General features: G+C 44.0%; 1 protein-coding gene across 4 annotated transcripts in view; it reads right to left on the reverse strand.

Annotated features, from left to right (window-relative positions):
• Nucleotides 1-27553, reverse strand: part of myo1b (myosin IB) — a 57925-nt gene that overhangs the window by 23744 nt on the left and 6628 nt on the right. For all 4 annotated transcript variants that reach the window (XM_083682242.1, XM_083682241.1, XM_083682240.1 and 1 more), the window contains exons 2-6: nucleotides 23699-23843; nucleotides 20669-20784; nucleotides 6172-6266; nucleotides 3126-3230; nucleotides 1761-1807 (exon numbers count right to left, since the gene is read on the reverse strand). In XM_083682242.1, coding sequence (XP_083538368.1) covers nucleotides 1761-1807; nucleotides 3126-3230; nucleotides 6172-6266; nucleotides 20669-20784; nucleotides 23699-23824 — 489 coding nt within the window. In that variant the 5' untranslated portion in view covers nucleotides 23825-23843. The remainder of the gene's footprint in view (nucleotides 1-1760; nucleotides 1808-3125; nucleotides 3231-6171; nucleotides 6267-20668; nucleotides 20785-23698; nucleotides 23844-27553) is intronic.

The following is a 27553-nucleotide window of genomic DNA, read 5'->3' on the forward strand; positions in this document are numbered from 1 at the left end:
CTTTTATTTATAGCTGACAGTTCTTCAAAAAGCTGTGGCTCAACTGGCAATGGCTGCAGCCAAATTCAACATGATCCCCCAGTCTCTCCGCAGAGGGAAGTAACAGATCAAAATGTTTGTGCTCATCATCCTAAGGAGATGAATTATTAACTAAATGGCATAAGTGGAAAACAATAAGGTGTTCATTGCTCATCCAGTGGTTTATACCAAGGTTAACTAAATATAAACAGATCAGGCATAATCCTGCATAATACCCTCTCTATGACATCCTAAACCCGCACACAGGTACTGTATACAGTACGCCACACCCAGGGACTGTGGCAGAACTTTATGAAAAGTACACACACAGAGATTGAGGGGGTAGATAATATGCGCAAGTGCAGTAGTTGAGGCCCTTTGCTCCATTAGGAGCTTAAAGGAACAAGTCAGGTAAGCCATGCACTAGTGCTCTAGACTGCTTCATGGGATATTAGTATGTGGGACATGAGACATTGAGTGAGGATTGGTTAGGGCCTGAGGCAGGGTGCAGTGTGTTTTCAGTCTGACTGGGGAAGCCTGCAGAAATGTGATGACATCAAGGAAGAATCTGAACAAGGCAGCTGCTGCCAACGAGCCCCCTGAAAATGCAGCCAGCGAGCGTGAGAAAGCCCTGTGCAAAAAACTGCAGGCCAAAATGACATGTCTAGTTTCATATTGCCACTGTCTGGAAATGAAATATTTTCCTAGATTAGTGTGCCAGATAAAAAAACTTGCGCAACACAGCGGTTGCATCTGCTGATGTTATCTCTCCATCAAAGCCTCAGTAACAGGTATTGTACATTACACTTGATGTGATGTTCGGCAGCCATTTTTTTTTTTTGCATCAGAATGCAGAATGCAAGGCACATTAGTCATTATGGTGGAAAGGTAATGTGTCTGCAACCAAACATGTTTGTTCTGCATGGACAGTCAGCCAATGGCAACTGATGAACGGCATTGTAAATCAATAGTCAGGGGAATCAGAGGTCAAAGTCAAATCTGCTGTCATTGTCTAGTGGCTACAGTACCAATACTGTCTCTACACCAGTAGAGGCACAAGCTGTTTTGCATGTGCTGTAATCTTCAACTGTAGGCAGCAGCATAGTGGCGCCTGGGCCAGGTGGGTGTGGACAGCAGAAGTGCTTTAGAGCCATCTCTCCTGCGAAAAACAAGACACGAGGAGATGAGCTCCTGGACAAGACAGCAGTTCCCAAACACAGGCAACTTGGCAGGGGCCATCGGCAGACATCTGGAGATAGTTGCCAAAAAATGTTACGCTGACTTGAGTTTCATTTCTGTCCTGTGCTGTAACTGTAATTGCTTGGTGTTATGTCAGGTCCTGCAAAAGCCAAACATGTGCAGATGCTGGTCAGAAAGGACTCACTGATGATAAAACCACACCTATCCTAATGAACAGGCAAAAACTACTGTACAGAGGATGTGAGAAAAAGGTTTTCACAGCCTTACTATTGAATCAATGCCAATCTCTCCGTAGCAAGTTAGAGTAAGACTGACGCAAGTAACTGATACACAGGGAGAAAAAGAGGGAGGGGTGAGGGGGAAAGAAAGGTGAAATACAAGGAAGAGAAAGAGACAAAAGAGAAAAAGGTGAATGGTTTGTTTGCCAATGCTGACGTCCAGATCAGATCAAAAGTCCACCTGAGCTGTGTCTTAAGCAAACACCGTCTCATTGGAGGAAAAAACATCAAAGCCCTCACAGACAACAAAAAAAGCATACTTACAAATCGAGATGAGTTGTCATTTCTCACGGTTTTGGCATTTCCAAAGGCTGAAAAGGAGGAGATATATATTGGCATGTTAGCATAGAATATTAGCATGAGCATCCGTCAGGCAGAAAAGGTGATCCAACTCAGTCTATTACAAATGTATTTGTAGACAAGTTTGCATTGCCACAGTGAGTGCTATTGAATTGGTGTTCAGGGAAAATCTTTTGATGATGCAGATGTCTTGTCCTCAATCAGCTGTCAATCATTTAACACCTACATCACAAAGCCATTTGTGTTGATGAAGCCTCATAACTCCGTCCCATCATGTTATTGAGGGTATGGATTAAACAAAGCTCGGAGGCTTTCAAGGCTTAAGACTAGACGTAGTCTCGTTCCATTTAAGTCAGTGTTTCCGTGCTTAATTAAATGAAATAATGAATAACAACAGATCAAAGGTCTGCAGTATTTCATAGTTCAATTCACAAACCACAACCATTAACAAGAAAATACCCTTAACAAATGAGGTACGTTTGCACATGTACTCATTGAAGCAAGCCGAGGTTCATGGGAGCACCAGTTAAAACAGCACTTATCTGTATCTACAGTAAATAGCATTAATTTGTCGTTCAGCACACCATGAGGCTTAATGTGCTTAATTGGCCAGCTAATGAATGTGTGTTGATTAAGTTCATTACTAACATGCATGGCTGTGCTTTTAAACTAGTACAAAGAGGGCCTATGGGGGGGTGGGGGGAGAGAGAGAACCCGAGAGCATAGAAAGGCAAGAGGGAGGGAGAGAGAGGAGAGGGCAGTATGCAGCAGGAAGTCTGTTCTGCCTCTCTCTACCTTATGGGTCATTACAGCCAGCAGCTAAACTCTTACAGATGTGTTCTGGGCCAGGCTGTACAGCAGCAGCTCAATACTGGGCACCGCTTCATCATTCATGGGCATTTCCTGTCTGTAGCCCCCAATTAAAACACAGCTGTCTTTGTGCCAGCACGGAGGTATGGGTAGTTTCCCCCCTTAACGTAGTAGACTGGGGAATGCTGAACATTGAAATAGGGTCTTGTAGTGTCTCAATGTGATGGGAGGAGTGATATTATGCAAACCGTTTCTATAATGAAAGAGCAACAGATTGTAGACTCTCTCCATCATAGATAATACAAATAGTGTAACAGGGGGCCAGTCAAAATATTCAAATTCTTGGTTTCTGTGGGTTGAGAGAGACAGTGAATTGTGTGAGAAATGGCCAGAGGGAGAAGGATAGAGAAAGCAGAAGTGTGTGTTAATGTGGGTGTGGCTCCAACTGATGGCTCAGAGTTACTCCCAATCTGAATTTGGTTCATGGGAAAGTGAAAGGAGGTGGGGTTGAGTACTCACCCTCCAACACGGGATTGGACTGAAGCAGCTGCTCCTTCACCTTGTTCACCTCCTGGCCCTTACCGCACACCGCAGCCACATATGACATCACCAGCTTACTGGCCTCTGGAACACACAGCACAACAGACAAGGTCAAGAGTCATTCTCACCAAAACGGTGCTAAGGCACAACCCTCACACACACACACCCCCAAAATCCCCCTTACATCATTCCGCAAAGCCCTACTGGGACAGGGTACGAACCCCACTTTGGAGCCTGTAGTGGGGGAGGGAATACTGTTCACACGGTCCAGGACTGCCGCCGCCTTGTTTGGTTAGATGCTGTTCATTATTACATTGGGCTGTTATTAATAGCACTGACTTCACTGGGCTCTGAGGGACACTTATGAGAACATGTACTAAGTCCAAGCTCTAAGAGGGCTGTATACATAATCCTGGTTTTACCCCCAATCACTTCCCATGTCAGGATTGAGGCTTGTCTGAGCATCTGTAGGACCTGATGAGTTATGCATATTGATTTGAAATGATCCTGAATCATCCACTCGGCAGAGAGCAACACATTTTTCAGGATAACTGTAATGATGTCTAGAACATCTATCCCACTTCATGGGGTGACCCGGACACTGAGTCAGTCAGAATATATCTATATATCAATATATCTATATCTATATATATAAATAAAAGAGAGTAGAGAGATCAGCTGACGATGAAATGATCATGAAAACATACAGTAAATAAGCGTAATCTAGAGAATATCAGCACAAACCTTACAGTGAGAGTAAGCCCAAAATCCCAAATCATGTTTGGTCATCTCAAAAAGGTACTGTAAGATCTAAAAGGGGACTGTTTGATCTGTGCCAAAGGCATTTATGTTCATCATGACCTTTGATGACTCCCAGAACATTGAAATAAACGTTATCGTTCAGCCATCTCTAAGGGAAGAGAAGTATGCATTGTCACCTGTATAGTAAAAAAAAAAAAAAAAAAAACATCTGTTGTCACAGCTCTCCATGAATCCTTCAAAGGTTATACTGTATCCCTACACCTAAACAAAATACACTCCCTACTAGGTTCAAAAGGTATCCTCTGTCACATACAGCTACTGTAGCACTATTATTTAGTTATTTGGACTCCTGCACTCCAGACTCCAGTCTACATGCAGACATAAGGGGTTGAGATAAGATGTCTGAGCTTACATTTGAGGCCCTATTTCAGCTGTTGAACCTCAGTATTGCCTCATACACTGGTGCAGTAGAACTATCAGGAATTAATGGACATAGTACAGTTGCAATAACAAGTACATGACTGCCATTTCCTTATGATGATGTAAATAAAGTGAACAGCATGAGTATGCTGACCTCTTATACCAAAAAAACACCCATTTTCATCAACCTCATTCCCTGTAAACCTACAAAAATGATGAGGAGATTACCCAAATCCAAACTCATCATTGCCTTCTCTGACTGACTTCCTGGATTGGACTTTAAACCCATGAGTGACTGGCACAAAAAATACCAGTATTTAAAAGAGCCCTCCCCAACCTTCACCCAAAAAAACACAAGAAATATGAGTAGTTGTATGCTTGATATATCAGCAGATTGTCAATTGTTGTGGTCATACACTAGATTAAAAAAATCTGGTCAACTAAAAATAGATGGTTTCAGTCATGACTAAGGTCTCCAACATCAGCTTGCTCCATAGTTACAATAAGGGAGATGAGCGCTTCCAGAAAACAGCACAGATGCTGTTGAGTAGGTAACCATTTGATAATGTTGACTTGTCGCACTTGGATCACAACAATGTACAAACTCAGGGATGGATGTCAACATTGTGTGTTTGATAATACAACGCTTCAAAGCAATGGTTAACCACAGAACAAGGCTTCAAGGCTGGGGGAATGGGATATTTTCTGTTGTTGACATAAATGTATTTCTGTCTCTTCTTTAGTGAAATGAAGGCCACATGTAGAAAGTTTAATAGGAACCAAATGTGGAGTCAACTAAATTGACACCACATTCGTAAATCACTCCATGGCACACTCCGTCAGATCTTCACCTGGCAGACGTGCAGATGGAGTGATGCTTCCAGGACCTCCAGATGAGGAGTGCCACGCTAGCAAAGCCTGATAATGTCCACCATAAGAAAGCTACCACAAACTAGGCTAGAATGATGAAAGGGCTTTTCAGAAAAACATGAATGGGAACACAACTTAATCCTGATTTCGTACTGTCAGACCAAATTCTAAAGTCTTTGGTTATCATAGCGGAAATGAGACACAGTTGAAAGGTTAAAACTCGTAAAAGAGTAACAGTAAACCCAAATGTGAAGTTGGCTTTTGATAGCTTTGGTAGGAGAGCAACATGAAACCACAAGAGAAAAGAGAACCTTTAAAACTGCTGTGTGGGGACTGTATGGTATGATATCATCCTATAGGGAATGTGAGGGCTTTACAACCAGTCACTCTGCCGCCAACTAAATATGGCCAACACCTGGGAATTAGTTTCTCTGCCTATAGTATATAATATAACAATTTTCCAGCAAATACCTTTTGTATGATTCTGTGTGGCATGTGTGATTTCTTGGTAGAAACAAAGCTGATACAACTTGACAGCACAGACTGGCAAAGCATTGAGAATTGTGGTGAATCAGGTTCTGAACGGAGGAATACATTTATCTTGAGTACAATCTTGAGTCAGGTACAAATCTGACTTAGGCATTCCCAAAACATATTCAAGTCACAGTTCCCATCCTGGGGAAATCTAAATCCTAATCTAAATCTAAATCCTCCTGCATGTTGTTATTAGAAGTGCACCTCATATCATACAGTTGCCCTTACCTAGAAGTCTCATTACATTGAACAGAATGTTCTGGAACACTACAAACAGAGGCCTCCGGTGTTTTTGGAGCTCCAAGGGCCTATCCCTTAACCCTTGAGTGGCTTTTAGTTTACCTGCAACAATTAGTTTGTAAGAATCCTTCGATGTTGATTTTATGAGAAAGATCCTCATAAAATGGTGGGACCACGGTGTGTTTCATGAGGGACTCACCAGTTTTTCCTGCTCCACTCTCTCCCGTGATGAGGATGCACTGGTCCTTATCCTGGTCCCTCAGAGAACGGTAGGCCTCATCTGCCAGGGCATAGCTGCAGCACAGAAGGACAAACACAGAAATCCATAAAAACACTTGTATTCGCATCACAGATTTCCATAATTTCAAGTCAGTTTGAAGACCAGTCACATCCAATTCCATCATCTACCTTCCAAGCTGAATTAATCCAAGTGACTTCTGAGTGGGTTTATGGACTAGACGCTCTTGAGGATTTGAGTTTCAATGTGTATAATTTACTTCTTTAAGTAATTTAATTCTCCCTTACTCCCTTATTCTCCTGTGTTGATAGAGGGATAATAGGGCAGTAAATGTTTAGATAAGTGGCAAACTGTTGGGCCAGGCCACATGCTTACTTATCGATAGCACGCTGCATCCCAGATTGAAACTAGGTCACATCAGTGGAGCAATCAGAGTTGTTTGGGGGACTAATGTTGGTACAGTGGCCACTTAGCTGAGGTTTAAATAGTTGGATCCACCATATTGACCATTATCCATTATGACATGTTCTACTCTTCAAATGTCTAATTCTGGTTCTGCTTTTATCTACAGCTGATGGGAGGAACAATGTGTGTGGAAATGGACAAGTACTTTTCCATTATTTGTTTATGGAGAGAATTCCTATTGAGAAGACTTCCATTGAGAGGTGACCCAGTTGAATTCCCTAATTTGCATTAACTTATATTGACATATCAAATACAGGGGTTTATTATATGAGGGCCATTATACATGCATTCCAGGATGGTGACACAATGGGAAAGTGGGACACAGTATAGAAGACTTACTGGATTCCCTAACAATGCAGTATTTGTCATTGTCCTGCTCTGAGGGAAAGTAAGGGTGGTGGTGGTGGGAGGAGGGGGGGTGCTGCTGGGGGGGGGGGGTTGAGGTGGAAAGCATTAAACCTTTGATGATTGGTATTGCAGAGGTTTACATTTTTAAAGACACACACCCAAAAACAGTAGAAGCCATCCTATTGGCTGCTGGCCTTTATGGATCACACTTGGCACACAAACAGTCTTCTACAGTGCCGTTATAACAATGTTCCAACTCTCCTTCACCAGCCCACGAGACTCTACATTAGCCAGCTAGGTCTCCCAATTTCCCTCAGTCTGTACTTTTCTGCATTCATTACTCAGGAATTTTCCAGAGCCACCACTAATAATAGCTCTGATTGTGAAGGAAATGTTGCATGTAGTTTCCCTTTTGCTCAACCCTCCTTCACACCCCCTTTCTGTTGAGGAAATATGGTGATGATTTATTTCTTTTTAAAAAGCAAGGTACAGTAAGCAGACTCTGCCATGCCTTGGTAGACCCCTCCGGGGATACGTCTTTTTTATGGCAATGAAAGGACTGAAGAGAGAATGGTCCAAATTAGAGAGGGGTCATTGGGGAGATGTCAAATATGTTAAAATACCACTCAGCACTTCATTTTGACTTTAACCTAGACTGTCAGAGATTCATTTGAAATATTTCTAATGATTACAACTTCAGAGCCATAAGTCATGTCATGTTCACTGTAAGTACTGTGAATGTATAGATTGAGGTAATTTCTAAGGAATGCATTCCCAAGTGTCTAATTTTAGTGGCAAGTCATGACCCAATTCCTCACCCAATGGGAATGGGTATTGGGTCTCAGTGATGAGTAATGTTATTCATTAAGTAGTTACACGCACCAGTGTCTTAGATGATCGGAATCTCTGATCCCACAGACTCGGGCGAAAGCGTTCACACACCACAATCAATGGGACTAGGACCTGCTGCTAAATACACTGAGATCATCTACAAAGTCCAATGCATTTTTGTTTGAGTGCAATCTTTGGTCACACTTTACATGAAATTGGCCAGCAACAAGAACTACCTTATTCCAACAACTACCTTATTCCACTTCACTCCAAACATGCAATTACAATGACCGGACTAGAGTAATTACAGCATTATTACACAGGTATAACAGCAACCTAATGTGAAGTATTACCATTGCACTTGGGCTTTGAGATTGTCACAGTCTCAAGCATGTACAGGCAACTCAATAAATACTCAAGATTGGAAAAAATAAGGATATGTAATAAGGGTGTCATTGTGGCGAGTGTCAAAACTTGGAAGTATAATCATAGAGAGCTGAACCATTGTTGACCGCTGATATGTGGACTGATTGACTACTGCTAGCAGTCAGCCATGAGGAGAGAGTGGGAACGAGCCAGATGAATGCATTCCAGGCCGCAGTAAGCAGTCAACACTCAGCCTGGCTAATAGAGTTTTGGGTTCCACAACATCACACAGTGTTCTGGGCCAGGGCCAGGTGCTGGGGCCTGGGCAGCCCTAACCCAACCCAGCCACTGGCCCTACTGCTCCCCATGGTTAGAGATGGAGGCAATGATGGGACATTACGTCACTGCTGAAATGTGCAGGGCACCGCTGCAGATGTCTGCGCTTTGTGAAAACGGCCTCAACGCTCGACATGAGCTTGACAAAGGACAACCATCCCAATTACCCTGCTCCGATAAGCGGTGGGGGCAGGGGAGTGGTCAGAGGCTAGTAGGGGAGGGGTTGGGAGTAGGAGTGGGAGGTGCCCTGCTAGGGAAGTTTGCCAAATGATCAGCCGTTGTCCGATGTGACCCACCATGTTCCTCCCAGCACCACCCCAAGCTCCCATTATGAAGCGAGCTGGTCATATGAATATGAATGGCCCAATCACAATATGAATAGACCTGCAAGCTGGTGCATGGGGAACAAGAGCTCCCATCAGAGGCAAAGCAAGAGATGGGGGCAACAAAAAGTCTGTAGAAACACCCCTCTATTTGCAGGACAAGGTGGGGCATACACAAATCTAATTTGTTACAGTTCACCAAAAAAAGTCAAAGCAGCAGCTCACACTCAGGCTTAGGGGCCAAAAGACCCAATCTGTCCTAAGCCTGCATAGTGGCCACACCCTGTGACAAGAGGAGAGGAAATCTGAATTAAATCAGACCATCTGCTTGGGCACAGCATCATGTAATCATCATGACCATGAAAAGGACGGAGAACAGCAAATTGATGCACCATTCACTGAACACAGTTGCCATTTATACACCAAAGTTACTTTTATTATCAGTGCGGAAATTACGACAAGGCACTGAATGGGCACATGAAAGGGCAAGCCATTGGCCCTGAGGCCACCAGCTCTGACCAGGGTCTGTAACAGAGGGGTGGGGCTGGGGGTGGAAGGAGTGGTGCCTGGCACACCCTGATCACACAGTCAGCAGGAGCCACGGCTGTAATTTGGGCTTCCTCGTGGCAGCGGTGGGACGCAAAGCCACACTGGGCATGAGGCAAGCGGCAGAAAATAGCCTCTGCCTTTCTTCTCAAAACCCTAAGAGAGGGGGAGGGGTGATGGAACAGGAGGGACATCATTCTTTACTCTAACATATCAGATTCCCTTGTAGACATGATTATAATGACGTTATAATGAAGTCAGTGCTCAACCATAGCCCACCCAGCTAATGGGAAATGACGGATCCTCCCTCCACTGCAGAAATACATACAGAGAAGTTTAACAGCCCATTTATCCAACCCGTTTGTATTAGGTTTCAACTTGTAACACTGCAGAACAAAGAACAGCAGACACGATTTTCAACTACCAACTATCCAGCAGCTTGGTGCTAAAACAAAGATACCTCCTTGGCTCCTGTGTGACAGCCAGCGCTTTTGAGAGGCTGTGCCACCATCTCTGATCTCAGCCAGAGCTGGGCTCTCCAGGCAGGTTCCAGGATGTCCGTATGTTGCACTGATTGAGTAGCAGAGGAAGCAAGTCCTTCCTGCAGCCATGGGACCAGGTGGCAGCCTGACCAGGGTCAGTAGTGACACACACAATGGGGCCAGAGTCAGGCAGCCAGGGAAGAAAACAGATCAAATCAAATAAATCAGGGCTGCTACTATTAGGAGTGGAGGTGCAAGCCAGGGTCTTTGTTCTGGCACATGTGGGCCAGCATCTGACAGTGTATTACTACATACAGGAAGGAGACGTTAATTCGTCACACATCTATAAATAACAGATTTACAACAATAACATTTTGCATTCATATAGCAGTTTCTCTCCATACTGGGTCAACACCAGCAAGAGTCTAAACATATTTGAGTTCTGTGTGTGAAAGCTAGAATCTTAAAAAGGTAAACAACGTAATTAGAACTACCATAACTAGATTATTCAGCTCCCTCACTCACAGACCCGTTAAAAAGGAGTGGAAGACTTTTTTTCTTACATTTCTACTGTAAGTGATTAAAGATTGTTTTTCACATAGCGGAGGCTCTCCCAGGGTGTTGGCTGACAGCCTTAACCTACAGACAATTCAGAGTGTGTTTTACAGTAGCCTCTGGGGTAGCATGTGTGCGTGACTGGCTTGTGTTCTGAGGGGAACCCCCCCCATCTCCTTTGGCAAGACACACACACACACACACACACACTCCTTTAGACAGGATGTTGGAAACAGAGGGATAAGTCAGGCCTGTTTCAGCTCACAGAGCTCCGGGTGGCTTTAAAACTTCCCTATGTCTGCTCTCATTGGCCCTTCTCTCTGACTCAGCTTTCTTCCTGGTCTCCACTGTATCCTACTATCAGTCAATGGCTGGTACTGCCAAGCCAAGTATATGCATGTAGATAATAGAAAGAATCGACAGAGCATGATAATCAAACTCAGGAAATTAGTCTGCTTTCATTCATTCAGCATTTCTCTTGAATAGAGAGCTTCTGTGCTCCTAAAAAGCCAATTATGTTTGATGGCGCACTGCTGTGGCTTAGCAAACAAGCATCTGCCTATAGAGCCTGAAAATGTGTGAACAACAACGGCATAGTCCAAGACACTACCCCATGGCCTTCTATATACACACACAAACCCACTCACAGAGAGGACAAAGAGCGCATAGACAAATAATGTCTCTCAGTATAATACAACGTCACTTGACATGTCTCAGAGAGAAGTGGCCTCAGGGTGACCCTGCATCACTCCTGAAACCCAATGCTGTGGGCCAGCAACTGAGCTCCATCAGACTACAGATGCTGCTATAGAGGCTCAAGCTGACTGGCCCTTCAATAGCACCCCCATCCCCATCACACTGTTTACTCAGCACCCCCCCAGGAAATGAGGCGGGGTATGAGGCTGGAGGCTAACATCGTTGGGGAGTACAGGGACTTTTTCGAAACACCAAGTGCCAAAACAAATACTGCACAGTGAAATATTAGAGTGTAAAAAAAGTGAATTAAGAACACTGTTGACATTAACCATCAGAAACCAAAGGAAACTTATGTATCGTGGTTGCAATGAACAACAGGACAGTTTTGTAGGTGGGAACAAGCTCTGCTAAATTGAAATCAATCCTGTCAATTTGCTTCTATTCAGTTCAGCATGTAATCTCTGGTTATGTAAGCTATACACACAGACAAAGGCAGGTGTCTATTGTCCTGTCAGTGAATAGGGAAGTTTCACATAGAAACTGGACAATCACTCTACAAAAGAAATCTATAAACCCTGACTACTGGTTAAGATGCATGCAAACGACACAGGGTGGGGCTCTGTTTCATGGGTTTACAGTATGTGATCTTTACCACTGGAACAAAAGTGCAAAGTAAGGCAACGTGTACAATTTCAACATGTTAACATCTCTGCTTCTAAATCATCATATTCATAAACATTGTTTAGAAGGACATAACACAATTGCTTCAGTGTTGCCTGTTCCACACTGGACAGATGAATTGCAATACACATCCTACCAAAAATAAACAGTTAGAGACAAGACCAGCCCATTCTTAAGTATGTGGCAAGAGTACAATAAACCAAGTAATCATTTTGCCTGAAATAATTTTCCAGTGAGGGTGAGTCCCTTTCCTTGTCCTTCTCTTGGGACCCATAACCTTGAGAAGAGAGAGAGAGAGAGAGAGACTGGGATTGCCTCAGTGTCAGTCTTTGTGAGTTCTCAGTTTCCACAAATACAGCTGTTGTTTGTGAACGGTTACCATAGGCACAGTGGTATCAAATTAGCATTTTATTCGTTGTGCATGGGGGTGTGTGGAGGAGGCACACTCACCAGGAGGGCTACAGCCTCCTCCCTCCTCTCCACCTTCACCTCGTCACCATTACGCCAACACATGAAGCTGTAGAGTGAACTGTTCTACCCACACACTTGTGTCAAAATGGCAACTTCAAGTTCCCACTGCCCACTAACAATTAGATAGATGCTGAAAGATTTTCAGGTATTATGTAAGCATACCTGTGATTCAATGCAGTCTCTTTGTTATTGTTTATCAAATCCAAAATATGGAGGAGAATTCATGGAGTGGGCAGGTCTGTAAAAGGCCTGCAGGTGTGATGAATAAAATGGACTGATGCATATATTCCCCAAAACACCTCATGTCTTTGGCACTGAAGAAACGGACTGCATTCCAAGAAAAACCTGCACACTGCCATGTACAATTCTACCATTCCAAGTGTCTCTGGAAAAGCACATGAACACATGAGCTTGTACTGTAAACAAAGATGAAAGAGGAAGGCTGTATTTTGTACCGTCACCCCTGTCCATAGAAGACATACACAGTAAATAACCTCTCTTATGGAACACAATGTTTCAAGGTTTACGATCATTACCTTTAGATCTACGCACTCTTACCGCAAACAATGATAAAGCAAACACGTGACAATAAAAGACCATTTTCCAACATTGTGTAGCTGAAGTTACTATGGCACATTGCTATGACACCTACGCTGTCTAGTGAAATACATTTTTTACATTTACATTTTAGACATTTAGCAGACACCTTTATCCAAAGCGACTTACAACAAGCACATTTGTCTAAGTAAGTGAATCATCTATACATCAGTCATCATAAGGAAAACCAATCTAAGTTAGGACCAGGGGCAATTGGCAGTCACAATGCTAGAGGAAGGAAGAATTATTATTTTTTGGAATTTTATTTACAGTAGAAAAACTGTACAGGGAGGTAGTAGGACATTTCATAGCTTAATATGGCCATTTAAGGTGTGATGAGAGCCTCATTTGCCCAGATGACCGCTTGCTGCTCGACTAGCCCTGTCTAGCTTTAGGTTTATAGCGGGACGCCTCCACTGAAGCCAGGGGTTCACAATGCTGATAGAGCCAGACATCTGGTCCACACCCTGGATAAAAACAACAGCCCCGTCTCCCCATATAGGTGTGAGATCTGGCACTGAGAGACCAAGTCAAACACACCACCATAGAGCAGAAACACTCAGGTACTATACTGTCCATGATTAACTCTTCTTCATGATTCATTCAGAAGAGGACACAAACTGAGATGTTACACACAGAGGACTAATGGGAGGCTTTCTCTGCTCACAATTTCTAACTCAGCGGCATCCAAGTTCATTGAACCTGCTGAAATATCCCACTCACTCTCCGTGTGTGGGAGTGAGCTGAGAAGAACAGAGTGGTACACTGTGTAATGCTGGTACAGGCTTCTACTCCCTCTCTTCAACCCCCACACAGACTCCGGTTCTGCCAACATCTGACCTGGAACATGTTCTTTTGGGCTTCCCTGAGAGGAGTTCTAGGGTTGGAGTGACTCTTTCTGATGGAGGTATGTAATGCAGGGGCCTGGTTTCAGCCAACAGCAGCCTACATGCTGTAGCTTGGCTACATGGGAGTTCCTCCTCTACAAATAGATGGGCGTGACAGTTGGAATAAGATACGTCAAGTGGAACGGGTCTTCAAAAGATGCACGCCGCAACTAGTTCAATGCAATTTCACCATATCTATATTTAGGCACAGCAGGCTGCAATCATATTATAAGCTGAAGCAGCAGTGACCATGTCTTTTTCAGATCAAAACATGAATCCCAGCTAAATCTTGGGATGAGCCTTTCAGCTTCGGGTTGCTGACCCACTCCCTGACTTTGAGCTGAGTTGAAGTGGGACAGCAGCAGAAGGCCATGTTGTTCCTAGGGCATAGACACCCTATCAGCCCAAGCTGTCCGCAGACTAAATCATGAGTGGGTAGAGAGGCCCTCGCTATCTAGAGCCTGACTTCCAGGGTCACTGCGGTGTTCTGATGGAAACTGGTGCCTTCCTCTTACGAGGTTTAACCTCAGGCCCAAATCAACTGGCACGTTCCTAGGCAGCAACGGTTGATGGAAGCATGGCATTGGTTTCAGAGTGACATCATGGGTTTACCATTTGTCTTTTTTGTTCTTGGAACATAACGAAACAAGAATAACAGCGTACGGCTGCAACCATGTAAGGATCGAAAATGTACAAGAAAAAAGGCTGAAGAGTAGGCTTATGTTGCATTGATTTTCATACAATTTCATCATTAAATTATTAACTTGAGTAACATGGTGTCAGAAACTCTGTCTGTACAGCGATACAAGCATGTATTCCCTAAGGACCTGAGGTCAAGGTACCCCTACTCCCTCTCTCTTTCTCTGAGAAAGCCAAAACCCCCATGATGCCTTTCTGTGGGCTTCTCTGGTCCATCAGCTGGCTGTGATGCCCCCTGTGTCGCTGAATGACAGTACACTGAGAGTGGGGGTCTATGAGGGAGCACTGGGGTCTCATTACCTAATTACCCACAGGCAGAACATGATCCACCCCCCAAGAGACGTATAGCTAGCTGCCTGCATCCCCACTGGCTGTACTGTACCAGCGCAATCTGTGCCTGGCTGGCCACTGAGACTGGATACAAAAGACAGGCCACACCATCTGCAAGGCCACTGCACCATTACTCTAAAATGTCAAAGATAAGTGTTGAAGGGAGGGGGGGGGGAAACACCTGCTGTTTAATATTCCAGGGCTCATTTGTATAGACAGACACACAGCGATTTTCATAGTGTTAGGAGGGATAGATGCTTTCTGGTCTCTGGTCTCAGGGCCAGAGAGAGAGAGAGAGAGAGATCACCTCTCCTCCTATAATGGCCTCTGATCACAGTGCAACCCAATAAGAGACAATTATCCCATTAGAGCAGTGAGGCCAGCTGTAGCCCTTCAGAGCACCCACCCAGGGCCTCGCTGTGTGCAGGAGCAGGTGTGAACTGTGAACACACAAACGTATGAGGGGGTTGTGTGTCAATAATGATGAAATAACTGAAGTGTATCCTAAACCAGTGACTTTGTATTTGAACTACTCTCTATTTTCAACCATTTTGTCAATAAGTAACCTTCAACAATCACCTTTTTTTTGTCTTTGGCACATAGTCTGTCCTAGGTGTTGAACGACTTCCCATAACACCACCATTTCCCATCATCTAACCCTAACACATGCCAGAGAATGGGACAAAAAAGTTAAGTTAATTTTTCTGTACATATCAGACCAAAAACTATAACCCCCCCCCCACAACACCTCATGTACAGTTTTTCAACAGGCCATGCTAAGAACAGCTGCCAAACTGTTGAGATTGTGCTGTGATTGTTTCCTCACAGTATGGACAAGCCTGGGTGGATGTTTTCCTCTAGCCAAGCAGTCAAAGAAAACAGTGTGTTGAGTTGGATCCCCAGTGCTACTGTCCACTGACCACCTGCAGGCCCACCTTGGAGCACAGAGCAGGGGGCTACAAGGAGGGAGACCCCAGGGGGTGGCTCCAACACTGGGGAGGCAAAACTACACAGAAGGGCGATGAGAATGTTCTCAGAAGTCTGGTTCACACTGTAGATAAGCTTTACACATGAGGCTGCAGTGTGGTGTCACTAATCCAATACTGAGCCAGGGATAGCACACGTTCTAACCCTACTGCCTATTCTTTTGGTACTGCCAACTGACAGGTCAGTGTTATTTGCTCTGAGGTAGTGAGGTGCAAACAGTCTCGTAATGAGAACCCAGTCATCAGTGGCCTACTATTTGTCCTGCGCAGCAGCTCAGCAATGACAATAAAGTGAGCAAACTCATTCACACTGAGGGAGTGACCTCACCCCTGTGCCTGTCTGCTGCCTATCTAGGGCCAGCGCAGGCCTGCAGAGCTCAGCATAGCACATCCCTCCACAGGGAGAGCCTGGGATAACACATCCCTCTGAGGACTGACTGTACTGTATATGTCTATGCCCAAAACCACTGCTGGAGAGTGACTTGGAAAGGCAGATCAGAGATTGTATATTTAGTTGAGTTTTCCAATGTGAAGTGCTACCGCTTGTATTCATAGTCATTAAATGAAATGAGTTTGACACTCCATTTAGAATTGCAGTCTCTTGAAAGAGACAGCCCAACTCATCAAATTATGAAAATGTAACATGACAATGCTCATGATAAAATATATCCATTCCAACACATGAAACAATGTGCACTGCTAATACTCCTAGCCAACATTTATACTGATATGCATGTAGGCTTTTATTTAGAGCAGGCAGCTAGCCCAGCCGTATTAAAATGACAGTGATGGCTTGGCCTCTCTTTAAACCACAGCAAACATGCAGCCAGGCATCTAGGGAAACTCCAGTATATCACCAGTAATTATGGAACGCCATAAAGTTAAACAGTCAAGCCTTATTGCCTAATCTCATCTGTGATCTTAAAAGAGCCTACAATGATAACCCATGGCTCGAAAAATACTAAACAGCTCCAGGCAGAACCATAATAAACTAGGACAAAACTGAGGAAGAACTTTTGGAAAACATCCCATTCAAACCATATGTGCATGACATGCATAACAACAATGTCTTAAATCCATGACAGATTCTGCATTTTATATTTGGAAAATATAAATGATTTTGGAAATTGGGATGTGCTGTCCAGCTTCCTGCCTCTAGACAACCTCTGAATTCACACTGCTGGAACGGTGAAGATATCCTAAGCAACTGAGAAAAACTGCCTGTGAAATCCTCCAGTTTGCTCCTGCTCATCCAGCCCAGGGCTGATAGTAAAACTGAGGTGTGACTCCATCAGGGGTGGCCTGCTACCCCCCTGCGATGGCCCACCCTGGCCATCAGCAGCGAACCGCTAAAACCCTGTTAAACCCTCCGGCTATGCAGCTGGAGATATATGCCCCAACAGCCCCTAGTGACCCAGCGCAAGGAGTCCTGTGGTATTTTACAACCAGGTTGCTCTTTACAAGCTAGAGCTTCAAGAGCTGAGGTGTACCTAGTTACACAACATCCTGTGTTTATTTAGTTTCCTCTCCCACTCTGCTGGTTGATATTAAGCCATAGTTCAACAAATGATTCATCTTTTTAAAGGAAAACAGAGAACCTGGCTAAGCTCTGGTCTATCTTTTGCTGATAGTTTTAGGGTGTTTAAGTCTCTAATGAGGATCAGAGTGGAGGAGGAGGGGTCCTAAGACCAGAAGACCCCCTGGTGCTACTTTAATTAAAGCCCAACACTGATCCCCTTTAGGAAAGCCCAATCAATGGCCACAATGACCCCAGCCACTGTGTGTGTGTGTGTGGGGGGGGGGGGGGGGGGGGGAATCATCCCACAAGGACTAATGACATTTCTGACATGAAAATGCAATAGCATTGTAAATGTGTTATACATGTTTTGGTGACTTATGCTTCTTATCATTCCAATCATAAGTCATGAGCAAACAGTTGAGTGAAGCAAATATTGCTAGTAATGAAATCTCCTTTTGTTTCAACTAACTGTCATATTTGTATGAACATTTATTCACTTTTTCCCTCAGTTTAAATAGCCAAAGTGGCCTTGGATTGGGCGCAAGGAGCACTTTGCTTAACAGAGCTGCACGTGCAGAGATCTTGCTAAGCTAAATAAATGTTTATCTTTCATTTAATCTGGTTGTTTTACTGCATGGGTGACCTTTGAAAGCACAGTTTGGTGTGGTAAAATAAACACTGGTTTAGTCTCCTTGAATCTAGCCTATGGACGCATGTTGTCTACAAGCTGTATTAGTACAGTGCCTACTGCCTTTCCTGTTGCACCATGTAAACACTCCCTCTTGGGCACGAGGCCCACACACAGTTCTTTCTTTTGTCACTCATGGATCTGATAATGGTTATTGAGGGAAAGGATCAGATATGAGCCTTAGTTCGTACACCAGTACTAAGTACTCAGTGCTCTTAATAAAGTTATATTGACATCAATATTAATCCAGATAAAATTGATTAATTTTTAATGTAATTTTTTACATAGTCAACTCCAACTAAAAGAAGAGTTCAAGGATGCCTCTGGAAATACGCAATTACATAGCCTGCAGTGACATATTTTCCGCTCTGCTTTGAATACCAGTGAAGGCAAATAGATTCAAATGGCTCCATCCAAATGTGTTTCCTACCGACACGTTAGCATCTCCAGCGGCCCTGAGAGCCCATGTGCACGTGAGGTCAGCTGATCATCATCCTACATCCATTATCATACATCCTCCTTTGACTGCTTTTCATCTCAGAAAAAATGTGATGAGAATAATAATTACTGCATATTCATGTCATAATGATTTGACGTGTAGCCAAAAGGTGGTAAATATAGTGTTTCTTTATATGCAGACATGAGATGGGGAGGGGTGACAAGTTTGACGTGTTTTTGACTGGACTAAGGGTTTCGTGTTACACAGGACAGGTCAGCAAACAAAGGCAGGTCCAGATGGTCTGACAGGAGGATTAAGATCAATTTATGGAGCATTTTCAAACAATCCGGCCTTGTCAGGCACTTCAGGACCACTGAGGGTGAACCCAATTAAAGGGGGCTTAATCCCTTTGACTGAAACCCGCTATGAAAGCTACAGTCTTCTCATCTGTGTTTACAGTATCTATTCATCTTAGCCAACACTTTGGCATAGGTGAAATGTGTCTGTTGACATCAACTGTGACTGTTCAAGGACACCTCTGACTAAAAATGGCAGGCAAAGACTAGTAAGTCATGCGTGTATCAATTCCTAAGATTTGGATAAAGCTAGGTAAGCACTTACATGGATATTGTGTGACCTCTGCGTTGGCTGAAATGGATTACCATCTTAACTGCTCTACTTTGACTTCTTTAGAACATGCTGAGTAGCATCCTTAAAGACAGAACAGTTGGTCTATATTACAAAAGGATCAGACATGGCAGAGGATGACACAGGATGACAACACTGATGTGTTGACTCTGATGCCTCTTCACTGTTCAATGGCCCTTGTAATGGTGCATTGTTTCAGGTTGCTAGAATGCAAAGCTACGTTGCAAAGCTTGGTGCATTGTTTCAGGTTGCTAGAATGCAAAGCTACGATGTCCATAAATCAAGGCGCTCAGTTATCACCGGTTCCCAATCTGATGATAATAGTCAAAGCACCTGCCCTGTATAGGCCGCAGTGCAGCTAGGCTCCTGCATGGCTCCAGATCAGAGGAGACGAGGGGCCCTGGGAGCTTGACATGGGCATTAGGGGAAAGAGATATCTGCTAACTTGAGCTCTTTCAAACGCGACTGACGATGCTGGTGGAAAGGACACTGATGGCCAGAGAGAACACTGAACAGAACAGCTTTAGGGCCTAGAGAGAGTTGAAAACATCCCCCTTGGTGCCTGCCAAAAAAACAGCTGGACACATCTGCCATGTTGGACTGTCGTGCCTAGTCACTGCATGTGGGGTAAATAGAAAGAAAGACGAGAGAAAAAGAGCTAGAAAGGGGGGGGGGGGGGATGCTGGAAGAGGAGCAGGCCCTGTGGAGTTAGCTCTAGTGTAAATACAGACCCTTCCTTTTGTCTGCATGTAGGGTCTTTCAGGGCTGAGACGGGGTCTCTCTCAGAGTGTGTGTGAGTGTGTGCTGCTGCCCAGGGAGACGGCAGGCTAATTGATGAGCAGTGGCCTTTGTTTTACTCTGGCAGGCCAGCAGGGCTGCTGGCTCCGCTCTAGAGACAGATGGCCACCCGCTGGAGTGTGGCACGGGGGGCTGAAAGGCCCCCTACCACCCAACTGTCCCCAAAACAAGGTCTATGGGGAGTCACTTACTCCTCTCAGTCCTGGGTCACTTGGTTAATCTATAGTTGTTGAACCAAACTGGTCCCTCAAAAGCACAAAATGAGCAATATGAAGGTGAACACAAAAAATATGAATTAACAGTGCGACCACACTTCACTATCAATTAAAATACTAATACAGTAGCTGCATTCATTCAGATATCAAACTCTTAAAGGCTTGATTGTGATAATGAAACTCTAAGTCAATTCATACAGTGGCTGGCTTGCACACACTGTAAACCTGTATTAGCATTTGAGCAAAGAGGGCCAAACCAAAACCTCTGTGCCAGATCATTGTCTGAGATGTACCTTGTGTCAGATACATGGGTGTGTGTGTGTGTGTGTGTGTGTGTGTGTGTGTGTGTGTATCCTCTGAGTGAATGTGATGAGCAGTGCTGTTCACTTGTGTGTTTGACATTTTGCCTGAAAGGCAAACACCAGGCCGTTGAAAACAGGGGACCTTTGTTGCCCATGTCCTCAAAACTGACAAAAAGAGCGTCCTACACAACAACATGCCGGCTCTCTTGACAATGGCATCGGGTGAAGGCGCCCCGGACGACCGACTCACATGTGTGGGCTGAGCTCATAGAAGTTCCTGTTGCGGTACTCCTCCACCTTGTCTGCTGTGTAGATGGGCAGGGACCTGTAGGGGTTCATGGAGATCACCACACTGCCTATGTAGGTCTGAGGAGAGAGAGAGGGACACAGAGAGAAACATTAGGGTGTGACATCAGCAGTAGTGACATTAGTTAGATGCAGAGCCATACTGTATATCTATGGCCCTGGGTAGATGGTTTTAACTGTGTGGGATATGATTAGATTGGTGTTTGAATGGGTGCTGGTTTGAAACAGACGTGGCATACGGCTGTTGTGGCCTGATAACTGAGATTAAATGTTCTCCACTGCTCTTGGTGTTACATATATCATCACAAACACCAGTCTCTTACAGGTGAAAGATGACAGCTATATGACCTTTTTAAAAACAGTGCACTACCAGTGGAGAAGTGCCTCCCTCAGCTTTTCCCAGCAGGGCATTTCTAAAGCATGTGTTCAGGCATGCAGGGCCTGGAGTGAGCATCGGGAGACGCAATAACAAAGGAAAAATGTGTGGAATCCTAAAAAGCAGCAACAGGAGAACGATGCTTTGAGCGCTGAAAAGAGCAGGAGGTTGAGGTATCACAAGGTTGTCTGTTAGATAGAGGAATGCTGGGGTAGGGTATGTGTATTTTACAGCATGCTTTTCATAATCACAGTTCAGAGTAAGTGAGAAAAACTGAAACAAGTTGGCATCTTTCCTAAGCCACATTTTTTGTGACAGTGGGTGAACTACGACAGTTAATCATTTTTGAAAGAGCACGTAATCAACCCTCAAACTGAAAACATTGCATTGAGGAGGACCATACCGCAAATCATTTTCACTTGCTTGTGAACAGCCATTACATTGGCTGACTGTTGCATAAACCACTCAAACAAGAGAGCCAGACCTTCACCATGGCAACACCACATCACACTGCCTATTGTAGAGTACATGGGAGGCATAGTGAAGCCTTTCGAGATGTCGAGGACAGGGCAGGCAAACGGGGTGTGTATAATGAAAACAAAACACTGGATCCAGTGGACTAGACTGCAATCAGATATGTGTGCAGAGACATTAAGCTAAGCTAAGGCTGAGGCCTCTAGTCTTAGCAGACTAAAAGCACACCCACTCACACCTCTACGGCCCCCATAATGAGGGTATGCACACTCCCATCACCCCCTGGATACCTCAGATAAGTGGTTACAATGGGACCGGAGGGGGATGCAGTAGAGATTGTTATCTGGACTCAAGACAAGGAAATGGGGAGTGTAAACATCATATCCATGTAACTGAGCAGGGGGATTTTATGGCAAAGCCAGAAGGGGCTTTTCAGTGAGCTTAACAATGGGGACAAGAGGGGTGGTTAGGAAGGTCTTCTTAGCCATTACTATCTACTGTATCAAGCACATGGGAATGACCATTGGTCTGAACTGATCCAGGTGTACTTAACAATACTAACAGCTTATGGTGAATGTGGCTGTTTCTCCCACATCCAATATGAAAGGAAGTTAGTTCCACTTTAAGTTGAGGATGAAAGTCAGGCAGTGATGAGTAAATTACAGAGGGGATGAATGTCCTTGCAGAACTTTGTAATTACTAGTTGCAAAATAAAGTAAAAATGACTTCCTTCCTCAACTCAAGCATCACAATCCAGGCATCAAAGTCTCATGGTACAGTAATGTCATTAGATCAAACATAACATGGCAAGCACTTTTCAAGGGGAATTAGTCAGATAGTAAACACAAAGAAAATGTCATGCCCAAATTGACCTTTTCTTTCAACATTTGGCTTAATCAGCTAAACAGACATCAGACGGGGAGATGCCACAGATAAAAGGGGGTAGATATTCTTATACATAGTGAATTTTCATGCAATTATCTGATACTTTCCTTGAGACCTCAGGTAAACAAAAGCATGAGGTTTATGCTGTGGGCTAGGTGCCACATGATACGCTAGGGCGTTGGTAAGGGAAAACAATTCTGAGGAAAGACACCTCACAAGGACAGACTAGTCACACCAAACAGAGATACTTAACCAAAGGGACATATAGGACTTAGTTAATAAGTGTAGGCTGCAACCAGACAGTTTAAAGAACTACTGGCAACCAATGGAGGTGCGGCCCACCCAAATGCTGTTATTATAGACTAAGGCCAACCATAGATTTAACCTTTCTATGACAGACCACTCTATATTTCCAACCTCAGTAATTAGGCTGCTGATCCATGCTGCTGACACTTGAAATTCAATGTCAAAAATGTATATTGGAAGATTTAGTCTATAAATGCATCTTAGTTGTGTTTCTTGAAACTTCTTAATAGATGGGTCATCACACTAGGAACACCAATATCTTGAGTCTATAGTTTGTGAGAGAAAAACGTGAAGGCATCCAAGATGTCAAAACAACCAGCAGGAAGCAGTAAACACAATAATATCGAGAAATCCAGGGAACCAATCACAGCTCAGAATGGTGACATAATTCTCTGGGCTCTGGCCTGTATTATTCGGCGATGAGGAACCAGAGCCAGAGCAGCCATAATCATAGAGGCTGATGTCTGGAGCTGCCGACCCACAGAGGCAGAGAGGAACCTGGGAGCGCCAGAGCAACATAGCCCTGAGCCAAATTCCTGATCCAGGCTACATTCACCCCCCTCACGCTCCACACCCCTCAGGAGGGAAGCGGCCGCAGTCAAGCTCCTCATCCCCAGCTCTGGATGTTCTGCCTCATTTGAGACATCATCTACATTCCTCAGTGATGTGATTTATTGATTGGTCGGGCTCTGTGGTGGCTGTATCTGTGCCACTGTTTTTGAGGCTAGAGCTAAAATGAGTGAACAGAGGGCCAGCAGAGTGAAAGAACAATGAGGGATTAAGAATCAGCATATTTCTTAAGGGCAGTGTACTGTAAATATTTCTTTGTGGAGCGAAGTGGAAAACATGCAGAAATTATGGGGAAGCTGGAGGAACAAAAGAGATGAAGAGACAATTACACAGTGGAATTCATGTAATATTTCAGAGACTTACATAGATCTCATTGTGGTCGAAGCGGTTCCTCAGGTTCTCAATGAAGGAATCTTCATTCAGGGGCTCCAGCAGGACCATGTCGCCCACCCCTATCATGTTATCGAGAAGTGACGTCTTCACCTCCATCTTGGATGTAGGCCCCACCCTGTATAGGAAACAAAACAAAAGACATACATCAGACAAAGAGGCCTATGAAGAGAAGGAGACCAGTTAGTTTTGGTCGGAAAAGGCAAAGTTTTCATTGCCTTGAAGTGCTTTAGAAGCAGAAGTACATTAATGCTGATGGCGATGTTTCTAGAGGAGCTCTGATCACCCAATAACAAACAGTTCTAAACATAGTTAGCGCAAATAAACTCTAGGGGGACATGTTTGTTCAGCAGTGGTTTGGGCTGGAGTTGCAGAGCTTGTGATTGGCCCCTGCCTATTCAAATCTCACTTGACTCTGCACACCATGGACTTGACAGATTCCACAGAGAATTATGTAATGGAAGAACATTGGACTTGACCTCTGAGTGTCGTTCGTTTTACTGAGGTCTCCTGCTCAAACAGATCCTCCATTCACTGGCTGAATAAAACACCCTCAAAATGACCTGGGCACAAAACCTGAGGAGCAAACAGATACCTCTCTTTTCCAGCTGTTTGTATAGTGGAGTGATATTTGGAAAAGGGAGAAATCCCAACCAGAGTGTAGCCTGGAGACAAAGACACTGCTGGGGGTGGCAGTTTTTCACGGACTTTCCCCATCTCCTGTGGACACTAATCCTAGCGCTATAGCGCTACAGATAAAGAGAGGCCTAGAGCACATTCAAGGCCTTGATACAGGGCTTTGCTGTACCCCAAACCACTCTGTGTGTGCTGTTGTAACAGAGGGGCCGGGGGTGAAGCCATGTACTCATTCTCTATTGTTCAGTCCTACCCTTGCAGCCACCCCCCTTTAGATCAGCAGATTGGGTAGCAAGGCATACAATTCCTTACAAAGATGACACCAATTATATTGTGTTTAACAACACTCAAGAGGTCATGATATTGTCAATAATTGGGCAACTATCTTTTTTAACAATTAAATCATCAGATGCAAAATACAGCAGTTTGCTCTATAAGCATGGATTGTATAGGGAGCAGTCTAAGACAGCCATTTGAGAAGTCAAATACCATGGCCCTGGATGAGGCAAATTGATGTGAGGGATTACATGATTGGATCAGCAGGGAGCACGCTATCTGGAGGGTTGGGTGGGGGGTTGATCTGGGGCTGGGCACTGGGGTGGGGCAGTGTCATTGACTGGCCCAGACAGAACACAGCTGGACCAGTACGGTGGTGGGCTGCACATAAAGTCTTCGTTATCAGTGTCCCCTATTACAACATCATGAGGAGGAATGCCAAATGTTAATCTCCCTACAGAGAAATAGGAGTTTAGTTAAATACAGCTAAACCATCAACAACCATCTTAAACATGGAAACAAGTGTAAAGTTGCTACATTCATGTCATCTAATGTACACGCAACTACTACTTCTACTGCATCTAATTCAGCTGTTGCTACCACTATCACATCCAATTCTAAGGTTGATAAGATTGCTCTTTGAGATCAGTATAGTAATCATTATTCCAGACCTAATTTGAATGAATACATGGCATACCAACAGCTTAAACTTGACTCTAGAGTAAGTCAGTTATTCTTGGTTTGGTTGAAGCGAGTTGGCCTTTCCTTTTTCTGACCCTTCACTATTCATCTTACTTACATGAATACACTTATTTTTTTATAGTTTTACAGGCCTCGTTGGCTCAGGTAGACAAAACCATCTCCAAGATAAGAGCTTGGAATGTGAAGGTGATGAGAAGCTTAATTCATTGTGATAGTCCTCTATAACGATTTCTAGGGTTTCTATAAAGCTGCAGTCACAAGAGTCCAATGTTTTGCTGAATAAAACCCCATTGGCTCCAATACGCAACTCCCCTGCTGAGAAAACAATTCCAAGGTTTATTTTCTACCAGGCATAGCAACAGCATGATTTCTGTCAAAAACTGGACTCCCTGTGTGCCCCATCTCTGCTTTTCACTGGCTTCTGTTCTCCTGGAAGGTACAATGTTATGAGTCCATAAACCTGGCCTCACTCTTGGTAGAATACAAGTTGGAAGTTCCAAACCCTTCCCACTCGCATGAATTACAGCCTTTAAAGATTAGTGTAAAATAAAGCATTCACAGCTGAAACTGGTAACTCTCTTTGACCTAGTCTGCATCACTGAGAAGTTGATGTAAGCCTCTTGAGAAACCTCCGTCAGTAATTAATTTCCTGTTCACAGTAGATGGGAAAACATGGACATCAGCAGTGTGCCTGTCCTAGGTCTAAACCAGGTGGACCCTCTCAGACTAATTGAGAAAATAATCCACAAATGAATTTAGAGCAGGAAGGTAACCAACGGGAAACCTGCTCCAATCTGCTGCACCTGGCTGGAGCTTAGAGACAGCCTACCACAGCTGTGAATTAGACAGCATTAGCCTACCGCTCATTTGTGGTCCATACCTGGGGGACTCATTAGAACAGCAGAGAGGATGGTTATGCAGTCTCATATTCTGCCATCACCCACCACCAACACCACCACTCAATTATCACCAATTAACCTGGATTCAAACATCAAACAATAGAGCATGCAAGTCATGAATGTGACTTGCAGCTGCTTTAGGCCTTTATTCTCATTACCAGCGACTGTGGTTTGTGCAAGGGTAAATGTTCAACTTTAATTGACAGCACAGTATATTGTGTATCCCTGCTGCCTTTTCTAGGGATATGAACTGTACATATCCCTGTGCAGTGGGTGAGGCTGAGCTGCCTGCCCTGCCCCAAGCTGGTACTGTAGTACCCCAGATTCAGACAGTCCTGACAGGCAGGCAGCCAGTGACGTAACCACATTAAAGAGAGTGCCTGAGCGCCCCGCCTGTCATATTGAATCCCATTGAGAGAGAGAAGCTGACATCAACGGATAAACTCATGCCGGATTACCCCGACTGGCGACTGGCTGGGAAAATAGTTTAGTGGAAATGTGCATGTTCTGCCAAATATACAATTTTGATTCTTTGTATTTGATGCTGCAAATGTTTAGCTGCCCCCAACTACAGAAAAAAAACACCGTTTTTTTTTGTTGTTGCTCTCAATCGATTTAATTGATACTATCCAGGTCAACCTTTATGCCCCCAATAAGTGAAGAATTCATAAGCACAAAGGTAATGCCTTATCTCCTGTTACTAGAATTATAACATACACAAATAGAAGACCTTGTTGTCATGAACACATTTTATTGATGAGAACATTTGAGCCGATAGTAATGGAGGCAAAGGATTTAGCAAGAAAAATACAGTAAATCTAGTGTTGTCATATACTGCTGGCTCAAATGTGCTTTTAAATAATTGGATGTGTTTGTTGTGCATCAGGAAACCCTTGTTGAGTATGAAATTTGATTTAATAGAATTTGACATAAGATAAAAGGGAAATATTTTTAGATTTTCGATTGACACAATCTTTTGCCATATGAAAAGTCCACAGGAATGACTAACATGGAGGACTTGTCCTGGGATTAAGGAGCATGTCACCTAGCATTTTGGAGCTGGCTCACCTCCAGGCTTTGACATTGCACCTGATTTCCAGCCAGAGCAGCAAAAAATAATATATAATTTAGGGTTCTTGGACTGGAGCCATGCGTGATTTTCCACTTGCATACTGTGTGAAGTATGAAAAACTCCCCTTGTCTCAACCTAAGGCGCACACACACACACCTCTAGCCCCTATTGACTACTTTTAAAAGTATGCAAAGGTGAGCAAATAAAATAACTTTTACCAACTAAAACAGTTGTATTTGGAAT

This window comes from Argentina silus (assembly GCF_951799395.1).
Source record: "Argentina silus genome assembly, chromosome: 12".
Taxonomy (NCBI): Eukaryota; Metazoa; Chordata; class Actinopteri; order Argentiniformes; family Argentinidae; genus Argentina; species Argentina silus.